Here is a 23,086-nt window from a genome sequence, read left to right on the forward strand (position 1 = left end):
CAGTTTTAGTTACTGAGAACCTGCATCTTTCATTGATTAGTTTTTATCTGAAAGTCTGAAAGCCATTTGAATGCAAAGTGGTAACTTCCCATTTAATTCTCTTCAAAATATAGATGTACTCAAGTAAATAATATTTTAATGTGTATGGTTTTTAAAATAAACATATGATTTTTTTCTCATGTTTTCGTGTTAATAGAATAACTCTCTTATGACAATTTTCTTCATGTCTCCACATACCTGCTGGTTGAGCATACTAATTTAAGTCTGCTGCCTTAAGTAAACCCAATGTTTTTAATTCTCTTCTACATACACACTGGCACTATAAAGCCAGTATGTGTTCAGAAGAGCACTTTTTTTTTGTTTTTAACTAAGTTTCAACAGTAGAACTTTTACAGCAAAACAAATAGAAGGGCACCCACCATCAACTGACCTTTACTTCATGTACTCATGGTAAGTGAGCCTTTAAGAACAGTCATTTGACTTTCAGCTCTCTAGTCTGGTTTACCGGATGAAAGAGCTTTTGAATCTAAGAAAATTTGCTCTAAGTGGCATTGAAGCAAAAACTGGAGAGCAACACTAGTGCAAAACTGCTTTCAGAAAAGACTAACGTGTACTCAGTTGTTTGCACATACCTGTGCTCCAGGTTCTCCTTGGTCACCCTTTTCACTTTGAGAATCACCAACAGGCCCCTGTAACAAAACCAGCCTCAAGATACACATACTTGAGACTCACATTTTCTAAATTAAATGTATCTTTTATAATTTATCTTTTAAAAAAAAGTGTAAAAATAAAGTACAGTTAGAATGGGTATTCTAATTCTAATTAATAATATTAATAGGTATTCTATTCATCAAAGGTTGGAAGAAGTAGTGTAAATACTGGACTCTAAATAGAGTAGCATTTACTAGGTGATGCTGCCTAAACATCTGGATTTAAGGGATTTACTTCTGGTCACTTACTGTGAACCCCATTGGCCCTGGAAGTCCTCTTGATCCTTTTTCTCCTTTCTCTCCTTTCAAGTCCTATTACACAATAAATAAAAATTTAATATGGTCTCTTGGATTTTTCTGTGCTTACCATAACACTCAAGTTTTACAAATAAGAAATCCTTATGTTACCAGCAAGCTTCTTTAAGCAGAGATGGTTCTACTGAAATGACTAAGAAACAGAAACTTTATATCAGCGCTCCTGCCTAAGTCTATGATATTTGGAGAAAAAACTGGCTCTGCACATTATTTCTGAACAGTGAGTTCAAAACAACCTACCTGTGATTGCATGCAAGGGGACTGGAATAAATATCCCCAGAAATGGCAATAAGAAATTGCAAGCAAAAACCAAATAAACCTTAGTTGCTTCACTGGAGCTACAGTTACCTCCAATACGTACATGCAGTGGCTACCCATGTGAACCTTCCCTCTGTGGGCTCAATATTAGATTACCCTACTGTGTAGTACTACTATGTATTGGGCCACAGCCTAAGGTCATTGTAAAGCCAAAGTTTACAGACTGCCTAAATATTACCTGGTTAGACTCAGGCCCCAAACTATTTAAGTAAGGAGTTTTGAGGGGTTTTTAAACCTTTATGCCCAGTGCCTGTGAAAAATTGCCATTCCCCCATGATAAACTGCCACAGCTGCAACTGCGAAGTGCTCTGGGTGGTCCATATTTGATTTAAACAGGGAAGAGCTGCTGTGCCTAAAAGCTGAACCTTGCTTCTGCAATCTTTCTCTTCCTTCAATACAGTCTTAATGCAAAATTCACAGGAGTTTTGCATCAAGTGCACAGTGATGCAAAAATCCAGGGAGTTTTGATGCTCCATGGATTAGATGCAAATTAAATAAGGAAAACAGAGTCAAGAACAGGTGGAAGACTTGTTCTGTTAATATGTGAAGACTTAAAACTGTGTATCAATTACTGCTGTTTAAGTTCTATGTAAGGACAAAATGCAAGAATTTTAAGTCACAAAGCACTACCTAAAATGAAAGCTGAATCAGAGTATTTCCTTTCTCCAATACTCATTGTTTTTCCAACACTTTCCATGATTACTCATGTTCCAGCAAAAACAATGAGAAAATAAACTATGAAATGTACATGAACATGTTGTAAGCTTTCGTGAAACTCTGGTAGTTCAGAGCCCTGATATTTTCAGTGACAAGGCCCAGAGGTCAACACAGCTGTGGCTTTGATAGCCATTCAGAAAATCCATGTTGATTTGATAAAGCTAAAAGTGATTTACTTTTCACGTACTCGGAGATCCCCAGCAGGTGGGTTACTAATAAGCATTTAACATTCCACTGGCATTGTGCAGATGTGCATGTGAATACACACACCTCAGCTGAGCTGGCTGTAGAGACACACTCTTAAGGAGAGCTTAGTATCTAACTAAACAACTCTGACAAATGTTAGGATGGGTGGAAGGAAATGTTACCGGAACAATGAAGATGAAAATGTCCTCTCAAAGTAAAACCTAGTAAGATGCTTATCTGAACGTGATGTTTAACAATTTTACTACCGTTGTGTTGTCTGGTCCACTTAATGTCACAATAACGGTTCCTGGTGGTCCAGGGGGTCCAGTTAACCCAGTGTCACCCTTTAAACAAAAAAGAAAAATAAAGCAATTACAAGCAGCATGGTTTTTTGTTTCAAATTTCTATTGCTATACTTTTCACAACATGAAATTTTTTCTGTCATTACACTTAGCCATTAATACAGTTAACATTTCTCTTTGGTTGCTATTTATCTTCCAATAAAAAAGACACATGGAAGACTTAAGACTACTATGACAACCTTCTCCTAGCTGAGAAATATAGAAATGCATATGCTGATTTCTCTTAAAGTATCTAGAAATAGCTAAATTTTTATTACTATTCATTTAAAAGTTATACAACCATTTTAACTCTAAATCAAATAAAAATAACTCCTTGATTATAATTTTTCTCTCCATTTGATTAAGTCAATCAATAAAATACATGAACTGTCTTCAGTGACACCCTCAAAACTGCAGTCTGTGTATTACAGGGAGATGATTCTAACATAGTGCTGACAGATGAAATTAGCTTTTGTGCGTCCTTAACCGAAAACATTAATATTACAGAACACTTTTTCATTATGGATCTTTTAGAGCAGGGGAAGTCCTAAATCCTTCCTGTGGAGCTCAACAAAACAACATCCATTAATTTCCAGTGATTTTAAGCTAGTGGAATGCCTTTGCATGCACTTGCAGCATAACAGCAAAGAATGCGTGACTCTTCCATAAGGAAGCAAGATGCTCCATGGTCACCTGAGCTAATGCTAATGAATAATCTATTCTCTTTACAGAAATTTTCCCAGGAAACTTCTAGCACATTGCTGGTAGTAATTACAAAGTTTAAACCAATCCCACTGTCAGATAGTGCTGTTTCAGTTCACAGCTGAATCTGTGCAGGTCAGCGTAACTGTGAGATGCCCCAAGTTCTTGAAAGGATCCTGTAAGGACATTCAGACTGACTACACTGGTCCTCCAACTGAGGTCCTGAGAGGCAATATTTGTATTTGTAGTCATTTCTAGCTTAATATCAATTATATGGGATACAAAGTAAGAACAAGGATGACAAGTCATCCAATTTTTATTCAAAATCTGGGAGGTTTTCTAGCATCATAAAGGCTGACACTGAAAAGATGCTGGCCATAAGAAGTTGTGAGTCTACAGATGCTATATATTTACCAATGTTTACATGCTTAGGTAAGCATTTAGGAGCAATATGCAAATGATATATAAATGAATTTAATGCTATGTGTTAGTAAATATTAACTACTGGCTCCTCTTAAGTTTCTTCCCTTCTATCAGGAAGTTTATATCATTGACTCTTACATGAAAACAGTTTGTCCTTAGATATTAATTGCCATGTTTCCATTTTCCAATTGAAGACTTCTACATATATACTGAAAATTTTTATTTCACAGTACTTACTTCCCCAAACACTTCACCACAGTATATCAGAAAGTGCAGAAAACAGAAACAAAACTTAAAAAAAAGTTTTACGCATTTTATACAATTACCTTTCTTCCTTTGGTTCCTATTACTTTCAGTCCCATAAGACCCTGTAAAAAAATTCCCAAATGTTATTTTTTTATTATTATTTTAAAATCACCTATAAAGTAAGTTAATTGATGTTACACATAATAGGAAGTTTTCATTTTTATTACCAATCTGAGACTACCTTAGGTCCAGGAGGTCCTGCTCTCCCTGGCATGCCCTACGAAAAAAAAAAAAAAAAAAAAAAAAATCCGTAATTTAAAAAGTTACAATCTTCAGCACCAATATAGGTCTTTTGAAGTACCCAATTTTCACGTGAGTTATATCACTATTTTTATTTTTTTTCCCACCTTTACAACTACAATTCATTGTGAGTGGGTGACAATGTCTATACAGTCTAGTTGCAAACATATACATCTCTTTTACAGTTATACGCATTAGTATTTAAAGTGAGGAATTATTTGAACATTAAAATTTATGCCTACATGGACAAGGATGCTTCTGAAAACATGAAAATTATCATGCATAAAAATAATCATAAGAAACTAAAAAAAAAAAAAATCAAGACGTGCGCAGAAGGATATGGATTTCGCATACACATGTCTCTAGACCTCAAACCACTCTGGGAGAGTCAAGTATTTGTATTTGTGTAATTCCATATGTTTCTGGGAAAATCGAAGGTTAAAGTAACAAGTGAGACTTAAGTTCATACTCACTGAAGCTCCTGGAGGGCCCTGTGGTCCAAGCTCCCCGGGATATCCTTGAGCACCCTGGGCACCCTGCATATTAAAAAAGAAACAGGAATAAATCTCCTGGCAAGATTACGAGCAAACCACAAGGCTAACTTCAATGAACTGAATAACAAACAGAGGAGCAGCACTGTCTCTGGATTTCTTTTTCATGTCTCGGGATAACACAGAAGTATAATTCCTCCTCACTGCTTCATTGGTTGGCCTATGTTTTGAAACATGAGAAAACATAACTGTTCTAAAACTAAACTACTCAAGTGAGGACGTATGTCCTGTTTAAGTGTGGACATTCTCATAATCCATATAGTCCCACTGCTAGCCCTAATAAGTGTCTAATCTTTCAAATACTCTATGCAATAAATTCTACAATTTAAAGCTTCATTTTCAAAGAAATGGAAAATTAAAGATTTTTCTTTTTCTTTTAATTTCATGTCCTCCATTTATTTTAACAGTCAAAAGACATGTCTGCTCTGCCTTCTCCTATTAATCTACATTTTTAAAATATGGATCATACTGTCCTTTGTTAGTACACCAGAAGTTGAGCTGGTCTAATCTGTTCAATATCACTTCATGGGGAATTTTTGCAGTTAGAGTAGATGGTCGTTGTAGGTCCCTCCCAACTGAACTATTTATTCTATTATTCTATTCTATTCTATTCTATTTGTAGGGGTAAACCCCTAAATCTATGGCCAGTTTTTCACCATTTCTAAAGTATTGTAGTTTGTCTGCAACCTGACTTCCCTATCTCACTTTACTAACACGTAGTGGACACTATTGGTTCTGATGGCAAAATTAATTACTATTGTCTTGGCGTACTCTGTTTTGTAAAGTCAGAAGAAAGACTTTGAATATTGTGTATTAATCAGATTATGTAAAGTTAATGATTTTTAAAAACACAGAATTATTCTGGTTTAGAAATTAGTGAGATAATTGTAAAATTTACTATATCTATATAAAATATATAATACATTAAAATGATACAAAAATAATTTTAATATATATACACACATACTACATATAATGTTTCTTTACATATTATATATATATATATTTAGATATATTTAGATATGTATCTCACAGTCTGAATTAATTCTGAATTACCTGAAGTCCAGGCATTCCTGGCAATCCAGGATCACCTTTTGCACCATACCCTTGGTTATATCCATCTGCAGGGCACCCCTGGATAATTAGATAAAAAGGAAGATAAAAAGTTATGCTGTAGAACTCTGTAGCAGAACAAATCTTCTCATACAGTTTGTAGGGCAATAAAGCAACATCAGAATTGCATAATGATGGCAACTGCCCACCATGGATAGTTCTGCCTTTAAAAAAGATTTTATTAAACAGAATATACCTTTTTCAGGCATTCCAGTTCTCTGTTAGGACAGTCTTCATTTCAGACATACCTATATTACTCACCCACAGTCCTGACCTTCAATGTGGTTTTGGTACTTTTTATCCCTTTAAAATACTCTCTAGTGCATCTGCAGATTTCCATATGAATTCATAAGCTGTTTGCTTAGTTCTTTGTGTGCTTGAAAGCATTAAATTCATTACATGCAATAATGGTAGTTAAAGGGGGAAAAAAAAAATTAAATACTGTTTTGTAACCTGGGGTGAATTCAACTAGTACAGATGAAGCACCAAAATTTGTGGTTGCTTCTTCTGGAAAGTAGACCTTCTATTACCCATGAATGGAGACGTTAAGAACTCTTTTCCAGCAGCGAACATACACACAAGTTGTTGATCACCAATAAATAAATCACGTAATATGGTGTAAATAACTGACCTTCTCTCCTTTGATACCAGCAATACCCTAGGGAGAAGAACAATCATATTATTAAAACAGAAAGCTAAAAGAGACAATGGTGAACGGACACATTCTAAATATTCTCCAAGCTCAGTGCTCTTGAAGTGATTCATCTTCATGGACATGGTGTATAGCCAGGTACATGTTTACTGTGCCAGACTTCAAATTAAGAAGAAAGCGCATATTGTTAAAAAATAGTTCAGTCTCACAGTTACAACTCTACAAGTGAAGGCAGAACAGTTTTGAAGCCTGACCTTAATAAATAAATAAATAAAATCAGGAGAGCCGGTAAAGTAAAGATCATGTTTAGAAGTTATTAGATGTGAGGCCACTGGAACTTGACAGACAGCATTCCTTTTCCATTTATTTAGAAGTTTCTGTTAAGAACACATTTCTACAGAGAAAAAACAAATCCTAGGGTTAAAGCAATGCACCCAGAATGAGAAGTGCTGGGTTTAATTCCTGGTTCTTATTGACTTAATTAAGCCATATCCTCAAAGATATGTAGGCATGAACTGAAACTGCAATGTATTACATATATATTGGACACCTTTAGAAATGTGAGTGGTAAATTTTCATGAGTATCTCTTGAGACAGTAAAGAGCTAACACAGTCAATGAATTTGCATGCACTCATTAACTAAGAAGTTGAGACCCAACATACAGCTGATAAAGCATTACTTTTAACTTTGGTTTCTTTACCAAACAGTTTTCATATTAATAAAATGGGGATACCTATATATTTCAACTGTTGTCAATACCAGCTAATGTGAGGCTTTACACTCCTTCAGTGAATGGCTTTATGTGGTAGAAATGCACAAAATCATGAATTTCACAGACACCTACTAGAATGCCTGGAGCACCTCTTCTACCTGGAGGACCTGGAAAACCTCGATCACCCTGAAAGTAGTAAGAGTGACTGTTAATGCATATTATTGTTTATTATTTGGTCTGATTTTAGCAAATGTGATTACAAAAAGTTTTTTATGTTATCATACTAAAATTGTGAGTTGCATTACCACCATATTTGCTAGAAGGGGCACAGCCGCACTGTATGGGTCTTGACTTCTATCCCAGACACCAGGCTTTATTAGCTATGTCAGATCAGTTCACTGTTTCACTAGAAATGTAAGATTTTCTGTCGTAGGCATTCTTCTGACTCCCTCTTTCAGAATGCTGGAAGTATTTGCTCATAGAGCAAAGAAAAACTAGTAAACCTGTAACTTAACATTAAGCCTTTTCTTTTAATTGTTTTTGGGACTTATGAAATGCCGACTGCAAGCTAGATACTGGTGAAATAAAATTAACTATCTACCTTTTCTATAAGCCATTTCAACAGAAGAACAGGTTGGACAAAACTGATTAGGTCTTCTAGATTTAATGAAAAAAGTTTTATCTGTCAAAACATCAAACATTATTCTTAACTTTTTAGCAAAGGCCATTAGCATGTATTATTTATCTGTCTTACACAAAAAGGCAGCACTTTTCCTTCCTCTAGCCTCATGATTCAAATTTTTCCTAGTTGATAAAGTTACAAACCAAAATAAATCAAAGTTGTTGTATATCGGGGGAAAAATTCAGAATGCTTTTTGGTCGTTCCTAAGCATAGCCAAACACAATCCCCGTAACATTCAACTTGGTTTGTACCTTTGTGCCATTGCATCCTGGAACACCCGAGCGCCCAGGAGGACCAACAGTTCCCGGTTCACCCTAAAAAGAAGTGCAAAATTGACACAAGCTTTGTTTTTGCACGTTCATATTACCCTACAGCAACACTGAAAGAGTTTATGTTGGAGCAGTGTTTCACAAGACTTGACAGATTACAATGTGTTCTTAAATCATTACAATGAGTAAGAACTGCTGATGCTAAGATTTTTATCTCTAGGCTAACTGACAGAGACAACACTGATGTTGAGACTAGAGTGAGCACATCGGGCTGAGGATAATTGTGTACTATAGTAGGAGAGAAATGGTTAAATCAGTTTTGTTTTTACTTACTGGAAGTCCTGGGGGACCTGAAAATCCAGGTATTCCTGGGACTCCCTAATGATATAAAAACAGAGGAATAATAATACAAATATTAAGCAAAAGCTTATGATGTGGTTTTTCTTTTGATCGCACTTAGAAGAAGAATGAATATAAGTGTGATTCTATCAAAAGATCATTATTTCCTTAACCCTTCTGACTGTGAACCAAGTATAAAGGTAGCTTATGCACTGTTAACATAGACTGGTTTTGCCCACAGAAAAAACTCCAAAAAAACTCTTCAGGGAATTCTAGTCTGAATTTTTCAGAGCACACTCCACTACTAAATACATACACTATGAACCTTGTACATAAGGTGTAGCAAAAAAGGCAAAAGTTCTAAAAAATAGATAAGGCATGGGCATGCTCTATGTCATAAAGTTTAAAAATACTTTAAAATCATACATAATGTTTTGTTCTTATTTTTCACAAATTATTGAACCAAGCTGGCATTTAACATGACATTTAATACATACAAGTTTGTTTGAAATATGAATACTTACTCGTATACCTTTGGGTCCAACTAAGCCCGTAAGCCCTGGAGAACCCTAGATCACAAATGGAAAACAACATATTTCAATATAATTGAGAAAAAGCACATATATGTCAACAGGACATGCAGTATTTTTATTATTTTACCAATATTAACATGTGCACACAAAACTATATAAATAAATAAATTATTTGCCTATTACAGACACTAAAGCAAACAAACACTTAATACAACTTGCATAAATCATGGCGTCTTTCCCTCCTTTTCAGTGTTTAGGGGATATATCTCATCACAGGTCAAAAAAATAGCAGTCAGGGTATGTTGAGAAAGCAGTTGCTATGGTTCTGTTCAAACTGTGAGACCTGGAAGTGCTTCCCTGTGAGGAAATAGCTGGAAGGCTCCCAGATATGGGTGATGTCCATATAATGATCAGGTATATGCATGTACCAGCCACTCTCACCTGCACTGTTGTGCATGGAAAGGAAAGCCAGGAGCAGGATAAAAGGAGGCTAAGCAGGATGGGAGAGCAAGGCTGAAAGAAGACAGCACAGCATGCCACAGCACAGTCTAGACAGAACCTGCTAGAATTGTTTCAAGACTAAGAAACTTGTATTGCTCCCAGAAAGGAAATGGGGAATGTACAGAACTGCATAGCTCCTAAAATCCTGGGCGACATTTCATTTAAGATAATGTACAGGCATTGAATAGGAAAAGCTAACTGGAATACACTACAATAGATGGCATTCAGGCTAACAGAGATGTTCTTGCTAGATAAATTATCCTTACTTTTTGCCATTCTTGCAGAAGTTATTATCACTTATTAAAAGGGAAATGCTCTACTAAACACTTTTCAATGAGTTCAAACAAATGGCTCATCAACATGTATGAGATCCACCATGAGTATCCATTCCACAAAGTATTGTAAAAACAAGATAGGACAGAATAATACAACAATACCCAAACAAATTAAAACTATAAAAAACAATTGTTTAAAGGTATGGGTAAGTGCTGAAGCCACATTAGTGCAGGTCCTAGGCATAATGTGAATGTGGCAGTACCTTCCTGATTTATACTGTGGCTGAGTTCACACCATATTTAGACACAAATAATTTATTCACCAAAGTAAATTTATCGATGGCAGCAGGAGTGTTCCTCAAGACAAAAAAAAATCATATGTTTTTTAATGAGCATTTACTTGTTTTTTCTGCTCATGCAGGAGTCATTGAAAATTCATATTCAGCCTCAGTTTAGGCATACAGGAAAGAAAGCAAGCCCAAATCACCAAAGTAACTCTCTCCATACTGCAGGCAACTAGGTATTTCCTAAACAGACCAAGATTTATCTTAAAAAACATTTTTCCCTTCAAATTTTCTTAAATCAGTTTTTCATATTTGTCTCAGTAGTAGCTTGTTTCCTCTCCTTCCAACAAATGTCAGAATATACTGTTAAGACAAAATTGAGGTTATGCTGCTAAAATCTATTTAGACCCATGTTACATTGCTGCTGGCAGTTCAGCGCAGGTGCTTTAGCACTGGCCAATGGACAACTGACAACAAAAGCCCATATTCATATCAGCTACTTTGACTCAGTCAAAAATGACCATTGCATCTAGTGACCACACAAAATCCGTCACCAAACAGGAGACTCTGAAACAGGTTTTGCTTTCTTTTGTTTTTGTTTTTTAAAACAGAATTCTCTACCTAGTCATAGCTCACTTTCACAGTCAAGCAGAGTAGTTTCTCTGTGTCTCACATACACACCTACCTTTGGTCCCTGTGGCCCTGGAGGCCCTTCTGGACCAGGAAACCCCCTATGACCAGGTGGACCTGGAACACCAGGAAAGCCTTTTTCACCCTGTAAACATTAAGAGAATGACGTTCTTAAAATATCCATGAATTCTCCTTTTGATAACTTATTTCTAAGGCATTCATTACTTTCAGTACCTCTTAATTTCTACATATCTGTCTGCTACTGTGGCAGATATATTACCCTTGCTCATACTGACCTGTTTTTGTGGTCCTGCTTACGTGCTGTCTAGGCCACATGGTATCACTGAAGTAACATACTCATAAGTATGGTTGAAGATATCAGAAGACAACAGTACTCAAGATTTTGCGGAGTACAGAAGAGAGAAGGAGAACTGGCTGCATGAAAAGTTTAAGAAAGTAGCTGATACATATTCCTTGTTAGTATTTCTACATTGTGTTTAGTCCCTACAAGCAACACAAATCCAAATCCATCACAACAGCCCTAATTTGTAGTTGGCAAACTTAATGGCTGCTGCTGTACAGCAAGGTCAGTTCCAAATCATCAATACCTCTCTTCATGTAAGCCATGAAAACAAACAGTGGGAGTCAAATGCAACAAAACCATGCAGATACAATAAAAGAAGTTTGCTTTAAGCAACAACTTTTTAAAATTGTTCTGAGTCTCAGAGATTAAGACATGAAGTTATTCTTTCATGTGTTTTTTTAAGGTCAAGTTCAAATAACCAAACCATGTAAAGAAAACACAGAAGATTAAAGCTATACAAATAGAATACAGGAGGCTAAGTTACAGTGGAAGGGGCATTTTCAGTTTTTTATTTAAATATAATGAAGATGCAAGTCTTATCTTGGTTAAAATAAAGTGCTTCAAACCTAGAAACTCACAGAAAAGATGTTTCAGCTCTTTAGATAACAGCAATTTAGCATGCTCAATTTTACATCAGTGAAGAGCTGCCTATTCAAGACCTTTTACACCACAGCATAACACAGGAGAGCAAGGATGGGGTTATTGATTCTCTCAGAGTCAATTTTCCTATTGCTTTATCAGGGGAGAGTTATACAAAAAAGCATTTGAATTCTACTGTGCAGAAGTTCTGGTATCTTATTACTTTATGTACAAGATAGGATCCAAAAGAAGTCTCAGGGAAGCCAAAATACCTTGGCTTGTCCCTCCACCAATTCTCGTCCCTCAAAATCCCACAAACTCACCAGATTTTAAATAGGTTCTGAATTAAAAAAAAAAAAAAAAAAACCAGTACTAAAATAGAGAGTGTAATCCCAGAATATTTTAACACAAATCAAAATAACAATCGCATTATGAAGAGTCTGTAAGATCTGTATCATAAACCGGCATAGCTTTTTATAACAAATCATTTATTTCATCCACCACTGTGCCAAGAAAGGCAAAAAAGGTTAATGCTATACCAAGACGTGCCACTGGAGGGGGTGTGGTACTAACTCACAGAAAAACGAAAGAAGTCCTTGATCTTCCTTCCCTGAGCTTGCTATGCCCTCACTGCAGCAAGCGATGGGGTACCCTCCAGGTTCAGAGCAGCACTGCGCTCTCCTGACAGCTTCACTCCCCTCCATACAGTACAGGCAATTTTATTCACACTTTCTTCTTGACAGATCAACAAGATCAGAGGATTCTCAGGTTGGAGAATTTCTTAACGTTGAGTGGTTATCAGAACATATTAATGCAATTGTCCTGACTTGCCAAAGCTGCCTGAAGAACTTCAACAGTGTAAACAGTGATTAACTCTTACTTCCTAATTGCTCAGTTGCTTTAACATGGAACTGATGAAGACAAATTGTGCGTGTTTGTTCCTATTAATATTTCTCTTCTAGTGCACAGCTTATTTTTTTCTAATTTTTCAATTGGTCTCACTTTTACTGGTTAGGACAAAGGCAGGTTAGACCAACTAAGAACATCTAAAATAAGCACTGAGATTTTACTAAAGACATGAGTATTCTCCTTTCCCACTTATGAAAACATGTTTTAATAATGAACATATTTACTTTGAGAGAACTTTTCTCCACCATTGAAATGAAGCTTCCTAAAGGCAAGACTAGCAGTGTTTACTGTGGTGCAATATAACATTTTTTCTTGGTAATAAAAGTACAGGAGGAAAGTTGTGAGTAATTGTTTACCAGCTAGATGTGTCGATCAGTGGGACTAATCGCAACCCTAAGCCTATAGAGGCATCTGGAACCTACTGATAACGTTTAGTGTAGCAATCACTGTGTCCACAGTTAGCCTGAATTAGAACCATGACCTCTTTAATAATGCCCCTTTCATTTGTGAATCAGTTGTTTTTCCAGCTACAAGCAGGAGTTTGAAAGAATTTTTGGCATTTGTGTAATTCAGGTTTGTCTAAAAGCCGCTCCAAGCCTCTGCCAAGCTACTACTGGCAACAGGCAGAGCCACGGCTCTGTTACTTTTGATGGATTTGATGCTCGTTCCCTCACTGCTGGCAAGTGTTTGTGATAAGGACCCAGAAACTCACTCCCTGTGTCAGTCTGCAGGAGATTTATCTGTTTGATGCTAGTGCATGTAGCTTTGCTTCAGGAACCAGAAAAGGGGGGGAGATGGGCAAGGTCCAAAGGTGGAAAGAGGGAAGCACTGAACATGACACTCTTGACGGCATTATGAAATTCGTAACAGGAGAGCTGCTGCCAGGCTAATGGTATCTGTGGGCATTTGTTAGGAGTTTGTGAAAGGGACCTAGTGCTTCAGACAGTTGTTCTTCTCTTGGTGTTCAAACATCATGCAATGCTGAAAACAAACTAATGCCTTCAAGAAAAATAAATTCAAAAGTCTTCTTAGTTAAACAGTGTCCCCAGAGTTATTGTAACAGATTTTTGTAAGGTAATGTATTCCTTTTACAATTCTCTGTAGACTCTGTTGACAGAATACCATCACACAATAAATTCACTCACTATATCAACTCAACTAATGTAGTAACAATTTCCAGGCATAAGCTAATCTTAAAAAAGGAAAAATGTATTTGTTCTTACCTTGCTACCTTTCATGCTATCACAAAAGCAGGGACTTTTACCTTTGCATACACAGCTCTGAAAAACAAAAAGACAAACTTCATAATAAAATTATTTTTCTCATTGTGTTGTTTGGTGAGGGGCAAATGAGATCTCAGGGGTTTTAGTAAGGTAATTATATCACAAATACAACTTAAAAAAAAAAAGTTCATGAAAAGTGGCAATTCCTAACAGTGGAAAAGAGCTCATTATTCCTCTGTACTGTCTTCTGAGACAGATAAGGGCACTAGTTTAATTTGCGGTCACTAGTTTACCTTGGGGTAAAGGCCAAGAAGCTGCGCTTAACGCCACCAGGGTTATAATATCAGTATGAGTGTAAAATTCCACAGTTTGGGCTTACAGCACTAAACATTGATGATTCTTTAAACAACTTACTGTAGAAACAAACACATATACTGATACTGGTTTAGATTACAATGATACTCTTTTTATTTTCACCTATTAACCAGTAATTTTCTGACTTTTTGTAGCTGCCTTCACCTCCTGACACTGGCTCATGGTACCTAATACAATTACAAAGGACCCTCAACTTTGCTATTTCTTAATTCTGGAGGTTTCCTGAGCCAAGCTGTGTGACAGTGAGTGCCCTCCCACAGGGATGTTCCCACTCCTGCAGCAAGTCCTGGGCTGTAGCTGCTATCAGCACGTCTGTGTGTTCAGGTGAGCCTGGAGTTCAAAGCCCCCTTGGAGGGCTGAATGTTGCACTGTAGCATCCAAACCTCTCTTGAGTCTGTGACCTCTACTGCCAGAGTATGGCATGGCTATCTGGGGTTAACTACCATTTGGGAAAATTCAATGATTAATCAAGCAGGAAGAGATATTCAGTCTTTTATTGTTTACACTTAAGTGAAACAAACAAATAAAAAACCCAAACAAGGATATTCAGTATGTAACTGGATAGACAGCATGACTAAATTAGCTAGCTCATGTACTAGGTAGTCATGGTAGCAGGGAGCTCAGCAGAGCTGCAAAGCACATCTGAGATCCTGGGTGAATATGAGAACACTTAACCCTTCTGTGCCCTGTTCCTGCTACAGCTATCATGCACTCAGTACCTGAGCTAGCCCAGTCTGGCTGGGATAACTCTGCAAAGGACTCTTCTACACTCATGTAGGCATATCCTATTTCAGTACAGGGGATCCTTTGTTAACATAAATATTATACATACTAAAATATCACTGAGGTTATTGAAGCCATGTATTTCATAGAGATGCTTATTGTCCTTCTTTGTACACTTAAATTCTTTCCTTTGTTTTTGAAGCTCTTGCTGAATGACTTTTTCAATTCTGCCACTGTAGAAAGAGGGTTATTTTTCAGTTCATCCTCCCACTTTAGTATATATCTTTATCATAATGACCATATACTATGTTATAGTTACAGATAATAAGTAAGGGAAAACTATCACATACTGGTTACGAAGATATTTTTCTAAGTTACATAAAATTCAGAAAAGAAGGAAGAACTGTATATTTTCTTACATGATTAAAGCCTTTAAGATGGTATGATAAGAAATTTCTATTTACATCTTGAAGACAGAATTAATTAACCCCTACAACTGGTCATAATGTAACTGTAGCACTGTTCCAAATGTATAACTCTTCCAGTGGTATTCTCAAAAAACAGAAAACAAAAGTGTTCTCCACTACATTTTAAAATTATAAAGTCAGACTGTCATTAAATTTAAATTTTCCTGTAGCAATCTGTTCAGGTAAAACATTTGAAGAATTGAAAAGCATCTTTTCTTCCCACAAGCTAGGATCAATTTCTTCCATCTTCATCATCCAAAACTAAGGTATGTGGTATCAGCCAGCTGCCTTCATTTCTTACGCATTTCACAGTGTTTGTCTCTTTCCTTTGACTATACAAGGAAACTTGACATCTTGTTTGGAACAACTCATTGAGTCTCTTTGGGTGCCTCTTTTAGGTGCTGCTGGAACTTGCTGTTCTCTATGGACTAGAGAATTACTGACAGTACCTGCCTGTTCGGTGGCTGAAGTTAGGTGAGATGATGCCATCTATTAATTTAGAAATAGATGCAGGGGGTATTCCTCAAGTGAACAGCTATTTAAACATTTATGTACAAAATAAACCAGAAAGTAGAATCAGTTGCCCATGAAAAGCAAATCCCCCAAGAAATGGTTGTGCCTGCCTGTGTTCCATAGACAGATCAGTAAGTGATTGCTTGTTGTTTCAAGCTAGATTTTTAAAGAGTTGCAAACATTAAATACTTAATTCTTTGGCATATTTAAAGACGACTCTTTCTTCCCCTGATCTGACAGCTAGAATTCAAGTGGTACTGCATCAGAAATTTGGAAAACAAAGGTGTCATGTAAAACAGAAACCATGTGACTATGCTACCATTACTATTATTTTAATCAATATGATTATATCACCAGAGACACAAGAATAAACACTAGTGCAGCATTAACAAAAAGTACCCTGATTTCTTCTTAGTGAGGTCTATCAGTTTGGCTCTGGATAATCTAAATTCACCAAGTTACATGACAGATATCTTAAGCCTTCCAGCATAAATACCAGAGGATAAAGTGACATATATCTCAAAATAAATTTAAAACCGTCTATAAGACAACCAATTTTCTTGTTCCCTCTTCAATAACAGTACCTTTCATTCCAAAGTATTGTTGTCAAAATAGGTGACATAGGTTATTGGCACATGTCTGGTAAGCAGTATAAAAACGGTAACTGTTCAATGTTCAGTATTCCAAGGAAAGATGTAAACACAGTACACAATAAAAGTAGTCTTAAATTGCAGGCACTGCATTTTACTGCTGTACAGGGCTGCTGAGTGACTCAACCTACCACAGCCTTAAGGCTTGCATATGAAAATTGTAAATTAACTACAAGACCTATGAGACCCATTTACTCAGCAATCTCAACTGCTGAAGCAAAGACCTAGCTTGCAGATTTGGTAGACACATGTCTGAGTCCAGGAAAGGTGCTCTCTACCAAGGAAAAAGTGCTTAGAGTATTCCAAATTCTCTGAATTTCTTCAGTGTAACTGGGAGCATATCCTGGCTGACCATAGAGAGCTTTCCTGATATATAGCTACAGCTGGCTTCTAATCTTCCTAGTACCAGTTATTTACCATTATAATTCTATAGACCTTCATGGAGTTGCACCTTATTTCTACCTGTGAAAGTAAAGCTAGAAGCAAATTCTTTACAGTATTTGTATGCAAAGCACAGTTTTCAGGACATGTAGAAAAATCACCAAATGAAATTACTCTTCTATATAATAGGTATAATCTGCAGAAGACTTGATATGTACAGATACAGAAGAAACTTTTTCTTTTAACTTACAATCAAAGATAATCCAATGTGAAGTTAAATGCATGAACGTGTAGAAACTTATGATGCTACACAACTAATCAAGTTTATTAAGCTATTTAAAGAAAAAGAGCCCTTGCTGTTCAAGAAGTCAGAATGCTTAGAATGTGTTTAATTTGCCATTAGTAAGCTTTCAGATCAATTTAGGTCTTTTTGTGTATGCATATCACTTTAAACTAAACTGAAAAGACCAAAGATGATTTTACATTACACAGTCAGTTAGCTGGATAATACTAAATGTTTTGGCATATGATTTTTACATAAGATTAGATTATGCCTTCTGTAAAGGAGCTTTGAACCAAAAAATCATTGCTCACTTCTACTACTGGATGTTTCCACATCCTTTCAAGATGCCTGCAGCTGCTTTATCAAAGGATCATAACAAAACAATAGTATATTGCCAGGTTATAAGATAAGGAAATTAGATAGTAGTTATTAATGGTTTATTCAAAATCCTCACAATAGCCTCTACATAAGTAAATGCATTAACAAAGCCACAGGTTTACTGCATGGTTTTCAGTTTTGTGATTTTTATAATAATCATTTACATTTATTTCAAGTTTTTAGATACGGTAGATGGCACTAGATTTTTGATCTAAAGATCTAGGCCGAAGGATAAAGCCAGATCATTATACGAATAAAAAATCAAATTAATTCACCAATGAACCAAAATTAAAAAAAAAGAAAAAACACACTTTCTTGGAGTAATTTATAAAGGAGCTCTTTTCAAAAGTGTGTTGAATGATAGTAGTAGTATGATATGTTCTTTAAATAATTACAGTTGTACGTGCCTAAGCACATTTACTGCAGCGGTTAATGTTTTGTTCAGTAGGTGGAACCTTACCTATAACACTGAATTGCCCTTCCTACGCTATGGGATTGGATTCTATGGGGCTCTGACCTCTTCCTGCCCCCAGTTCAGAGACTAATTTAAGCATCTGCTTCAAAAGTGCTCCAGTACTCTCCACTGAATCCCTCAAAGAAATGACAATGAAAGAAGGAAGAAATAACATACTACAGACTACGCTGTCACCTATACAAAGCTTAATGTAGATTCAGCATGGCACTGCTACTCCTCCTACTGCAGCTGTGGCAACTTAATTTGGAGAATCAGCGAGAATCTTAGAAAGCTCACAACGCTTTGCCAATAGAGCTAGTTCTATGAAGGATGTCAGACAATGTATTTAGGTATGTTATCAAACCTGAATATGTCAAAGGACATCACAAAGCGTTACTGTAAGGAAAAAAGCAAACAATGATAGGCGTTTCTATCTATAGCACAGGCTTTGAGTCCTGTCACTCACATCTGTGGGGCAATACAGTCATACTAGGAATGGTTTAAAGGCAGGAAGATGGGGAACATAGTGAGGGTGATGAGCCAGTATTCCTCCATTGATCTCTTTTTGGAATGACATATATGATGACAGAACAGTCAGAGTATTTGTCTGCTTTTCCAGATCCAGAGAAGATCAGAGTAGGTCAGCTATGATTTCAAAATACATGTTTGTACTAAAAATACTGCACCCAGGACAGAGAGGCAGCAAAGTGTGCTGCGGCAGGCAACAGGCACTGTATACTTTATGTTTCAGATGAAGACTGCATCAAGACCACACAGGTTAAGTAATAAAAACATTTAGATGACAGCTGAGATGAAATTAAATGTATTCTGTAGGAACATAGTAATCTGGCTGCAGTGGGGCTTAAGTTCACACTTCTGGCCTGATCGGTCTTTAATTTCATGGGTGAACTCCACTGATTCCAGAGGTAAATTCTGGTTAACATAAATGAAAGATGACTGTGCAACATGAGGAATTTTAAGGTGAATTAAAAGCAGTGCAAGTGATATCCATTAATTACTCTGGACAGTAAAAATAGCCCAGGTGTCTTCTCTCAAGTGGGTGGTGAAGCTGTCACTTTCCTTCATTGGTGGTTCTAACAGTTGATAGGCTCATTTTTAAAAATGCTAGCCTGATTTCTCATTTAACCTTGATTTTTATTAGCATCTCACCTATCCTGCCATTAGGTCTTTATCTTCTAACTTCAAGGATCACTAAATTAGAACTCCATCAAAACATGGAACAAGACTTCTTGGACAAGACCTATTTTTCTGTGATGCAGCTTGGTTGTTTGTTTTTTTTTTACTCTTTTCCATCTTTTTGCTCGTTAATGGTATGCTGAACAGCCTACAAATATGCTGGTCATCACAGTGGTCCCTTCTAAGTGGAAGTAAATTATCAGCTGATTTCCAGTTTTCTGCAATTTCTCTTAAATTCCAATACTTATTAAAAATTACATTATCAGTGAGCCAGCTCCTTTGAGAGTCTTGATTATGAATTTTCCAGGGCTGCTGACAACTGAGATTTCTGATTTTTCCTCAGCTGTCTCAGTGCAGAGCAATCACTTTACACATTCCAGCTGCGTCTATAAACCACAACTGAGCACATAGAATAATATTGCTCAAATAGTTGTTAACATAGTGCTTAAAACTACAAGGGGCCCATTTCTCTAATGTTCTCTACTACATGTTCTCTATTACATCTAATAAAAGTGGGTGTAAAGCGTTATGATTACAGTAAGTGGAAAGTTTTGCTTTAACATTTATCTACACTCCAGACTTATGTTGGGGACAAGTGCTGCACAGAGACGTGAAATGCGGCACTTTCTGAAGGACACTATGGTGCTAGCTAAAGCTTCTAGCTTAGACACAGTTACATTTTTGAAAATTTATCCTAACCTGCTCAAGCAGAGGATCTGAGAGCAGAGCTATATAGAAAAAAGCTCCCACCGTGGAAAAGGCTCGATAAGGAAAATCTTTCTTCTGAGTCTGAGCACCTGTGTCAGGATACTTAGCTAGACTAGCACAGTCAGTAATTCTATCTAGACATGGTTAGTAGATACGTGACCCTGGCAGCATATTCCTCATGTTGCACAACTGTAAATCACCATGTAGCATACAAAGTACTGGAGAATGAAGTCCCCTCACTCCAAAACATTGCTATCAAAACAAAATACCAGTCTCACAATTACAATCTGTATACTAAAAGTTTTTCATGCATTCTAAGCATCAAACATGAATTCATTAAAATTATCAAAGACCACGAAGAACTTTGTGTTTTTTTTAGTCATTGATGGACCAGTACAACAAAACCAAATTATTAAGCCTTCAATAAGTATAGACAACATAGAGCAGAAATAGGAGATGATGAGATGAAGGAAAATATGTCAGTTCCCAAACCCTGAAACATTGTGTAGTCACTTGTGAACTGGAAGGCAGCCAGACATTCCTACCTTAGAAGACTGCTGTTAACAGCTATGTATGCTATCAGAATTCACTGCATTTTGCCTACCAGTTGAATACATAGCACCTCACAAAAATTATTTCATTTTGACTTTCCATTATAAAGAAATACACCTGTAACTTTAACTAATAAACAATTTGGTCAATAATGTCTAATGTAGGGAGAACAGATCTCAAAGGACACAGTGGAAGACAACTGTTATGCTACAGAGTGCAGTTGTTGAATAAGCTCCACTAAACGCTTGTAATGGGGACCTTGCTCAGGGAGTAACTACTGAATCAATATACCTCCTTGGTGACATAGGCCTCGTATTACTGGTTATGCCCTGCTTTCAGTGTGAGGTGCAGAAGAGAAGTCCTAAGCATTTACGATCATTGGAAAAAACCTTTATAACACTTCACAGAAGCAGGATTTTGCGTTTAACTTAGAGATACGCTATTTGTGATCGCACAATGTGAACACACAACGTGTCTATCTGAACTTGGTAAGAATTTCCTTACTTTCTATCCTTAGTTTTAAACTGTCAGAAGTTCTTTTGGAAGGGAGTTGTTCTTTTTTGTAATATCAAGATATAGATATATTCATAATAGTATGTGCAAACCAACTATGGTAATTTACCAGTATGGAGAAACAGAAGAAGCTGCTGTAGATGAACGCTTAAACAACTTTGTATTATGTCAAGGGAACATGTATGAAAATGCTTTTTCACTTCAGAGATTGAACCATTTTGAAAACCTCTTAGCTTTTAAAGCAAAAACCTGTTCAGTAAGAACTTTGTATATAAAACAGATGGAAACAAAATTGTCATAGAACTTTTGGTATGTCTTGCCTATGTTTAAATGGAATAAATTATGTCCTTGGGAATAAAAAAAACAACCAAACACTAAAAAACCCAAAAAACCAACCAAAAACTGTAAAACACCCTGAAATTCTTTTTTTGTAATATACTTACTGTATAGCATATTTTTTCGCTGTGAACGAGCCTTCTGGATGGAAGTTCCATGAAACTACCATAACATAGCTCTTCATACTATTCTTGTGAAAGCACACCATTCTGCCATCTTGCTCATAGTTCCACGTACAAATTCCATGGTGCCAACCATATTCTTGTCCAAGCACATACAGTTCAATTAATTATACAGAGCTTCTCCCTTCTCTCCAACTCACTGACAGTAAAGAATTAGGGAGTGTGAGAACGGTAGGGCTTAGCAATCTTCACTGTGCCTGCATGTTATCGTCACTGAGTTAGGATAAAACAGGTAAAATGTTATAATTTAGAAAAAAAAACCAACCCACCCTGAGTTTTCACAAACTCAAATTGTTTGTGAGCTCTGCAGTGATGACCACTAAGCCCTGTACTGTAGAATCTGCCTAAAATTACTCACTATCTACGTATGTAGAGCTGGCATGTTGTTTGCAGTTTTGGAAAACTGTAAGTTGAGGCTCTCAATTGAATCTCTGGGTTTGGGTTTTTTTTAATTGCTTTTGCTCTATAAAGAGAAGATACGTAATTACTCCCTCTTTAAACAGAGAGAATGATGGTTTGCTTGCTTCTGCTAAAACACAGAAAATTTTGGTACTTATGTTTATTATGACCGATATCTTACTCTACAAATAATCTCACTAGGGTAGAAGTCACTGTGAGGAGGACTATCAGAAACTGGACCAAACTGTTCACAGTATATTCAGACGAGTAAAATCTCCAAAGGCAGACCCATAAACCCCATCTCTGTGGGTTTCTTCTCCTGACCATGAACAGGACATGAGGACAAAAGAAATAAATATTCTTCCTTTCCACGAGGAAAAAAAGATTAGGCAATTCAGGCCACAGAATTTTGTTTTGTGTAGCAAACTCTTAAGGGTGTTTAATCAGCTTATTCATCCGTGCTCTTCCTTCCTAACAGAGGGTCATCTTAAAAGAGCAATCTAATAACAAAGAATACACACCATTTAACTAGTGAATTTTTGCTTACCTACCATAATATGGTCAGCATTACATAACACAATTTGTATTACTTCCCAGCTGTTGAGTGTGGGAATAGTATTCACTACAATTGTTGTCTCCTCAGGCCTATATATTTGTATATTCATAAAATTCCTGGTGTGCATGTTCCGTTAATTGGTGCAAATAGCAATGAAAGCAACAGTAGCTTGTTCAGAGAAAGCTTATTGCACATGCCTTGGTTTCTCCTTTTTTGAAAGGCTCTGTGATTTCACAGATTTAAAAAAAAAAAAAAAGGCAAGGTAACTTTTCCTTGCAGCTTCCTCCAAAATGACCTGCGGAAAAATGCTGCCTAAAGCCCTTGTTAAAAAGCCTTCACTGAACCAGGCCAAATGGAAAACCTGTAAAGCTGTGAGACTTCCACCCTGTGACAAAACTGCTAAGTTAAAAAAAAGACAAACAATGAAAATAGAACTAAAAATATACTAGGTGTGGCAAAATGGAACGTTTTCAGTGTGTGCACGACAGACTGGGGCTGTAAACAGTTAAGAAGAAAAAAGCCTTTTTGTATTTCACCTTCCTCC

The 23,086-nt window shown here is 36.5% G+C and overlaps 1 protein-coding gene across 4 annotated transcripts in view; it reads right to left on the bottom strand.

Moving 5' to 3' along the window:
- The window catches only part of COL4A3 (collagen type IV alpha 3 chain), a 66,148-nt gene that overhangs the window by 38,056 nt on the left and 5,006 nt on the right, over positions 1-23,086 (bottom strand). For 2 of the 4 annotated variants that reach the window (XM_030029273.2, XM_041127016.1), the window contains exons 2-15: positions 13,876-13,932; positions 10,856-10,945; positions 9,102-9,146; positions 8,572-8,616; positions 8,221-8,283; positions 7,420-7,473; positions 6,554-6,580; positions 5,866-5,943; positions 4,732-4,794; positions 4,200-4,235; positions 4,039-4,080; positions 2,513-2,590; positions 960-1,022; positions 633-689 (exon numbers count right to left, since the gene is read on the bottom strand). In XM_030029273.2, coding sequence (XP_029885133.1) covers positions 633-689; positions 960-1,022; positions 2,513-2,590; positions 4,039-4,080; positions 4,200-4,235; positions 4,732-4,794; positions 5,866-5,943; positions 6,554-6,580; positions 7,420-7,473; positions 8,221-8,283; positions 8,572-8,616; positions 9,102-9,146; positions 10,856-10,945; positions 13,876-13,932 — 798 coding nt within the window. Of the gene's footprint in view, positions 1-632; positions 690-959; positions 1,023-2,512; positions 2,591-4,038; positions 4,081-4,185; positions 4,236-4,731; positions 4,795-5,865; positions 5,944-6,553; positions 6,581-7,419; positions 7,474-8,220; positions 8,284-8,571; positions 8,617-9,101; positions 9,147-10,855; positions 10,946-13,875; positions 13,953-23,086 lie in introns of those variants that run through there. The other 2 variants (XM_030029275.1, XM_030029276.1) reach the window with 2 other exon arrangements.

Source organism: Aquila chrysaetos, chromosome 10 (assembly GCF_900496995.4).
Source record: "Aquila chrysaetos chrysaetos chromosome 10, bAquChr1.4, whole genome shotgun sequence".
NCBI lineage: Eukaryota > Metazoa > Chordata > Aves > Accipitriformes > Accipitridae > Aquila > Aquila chrysaetos.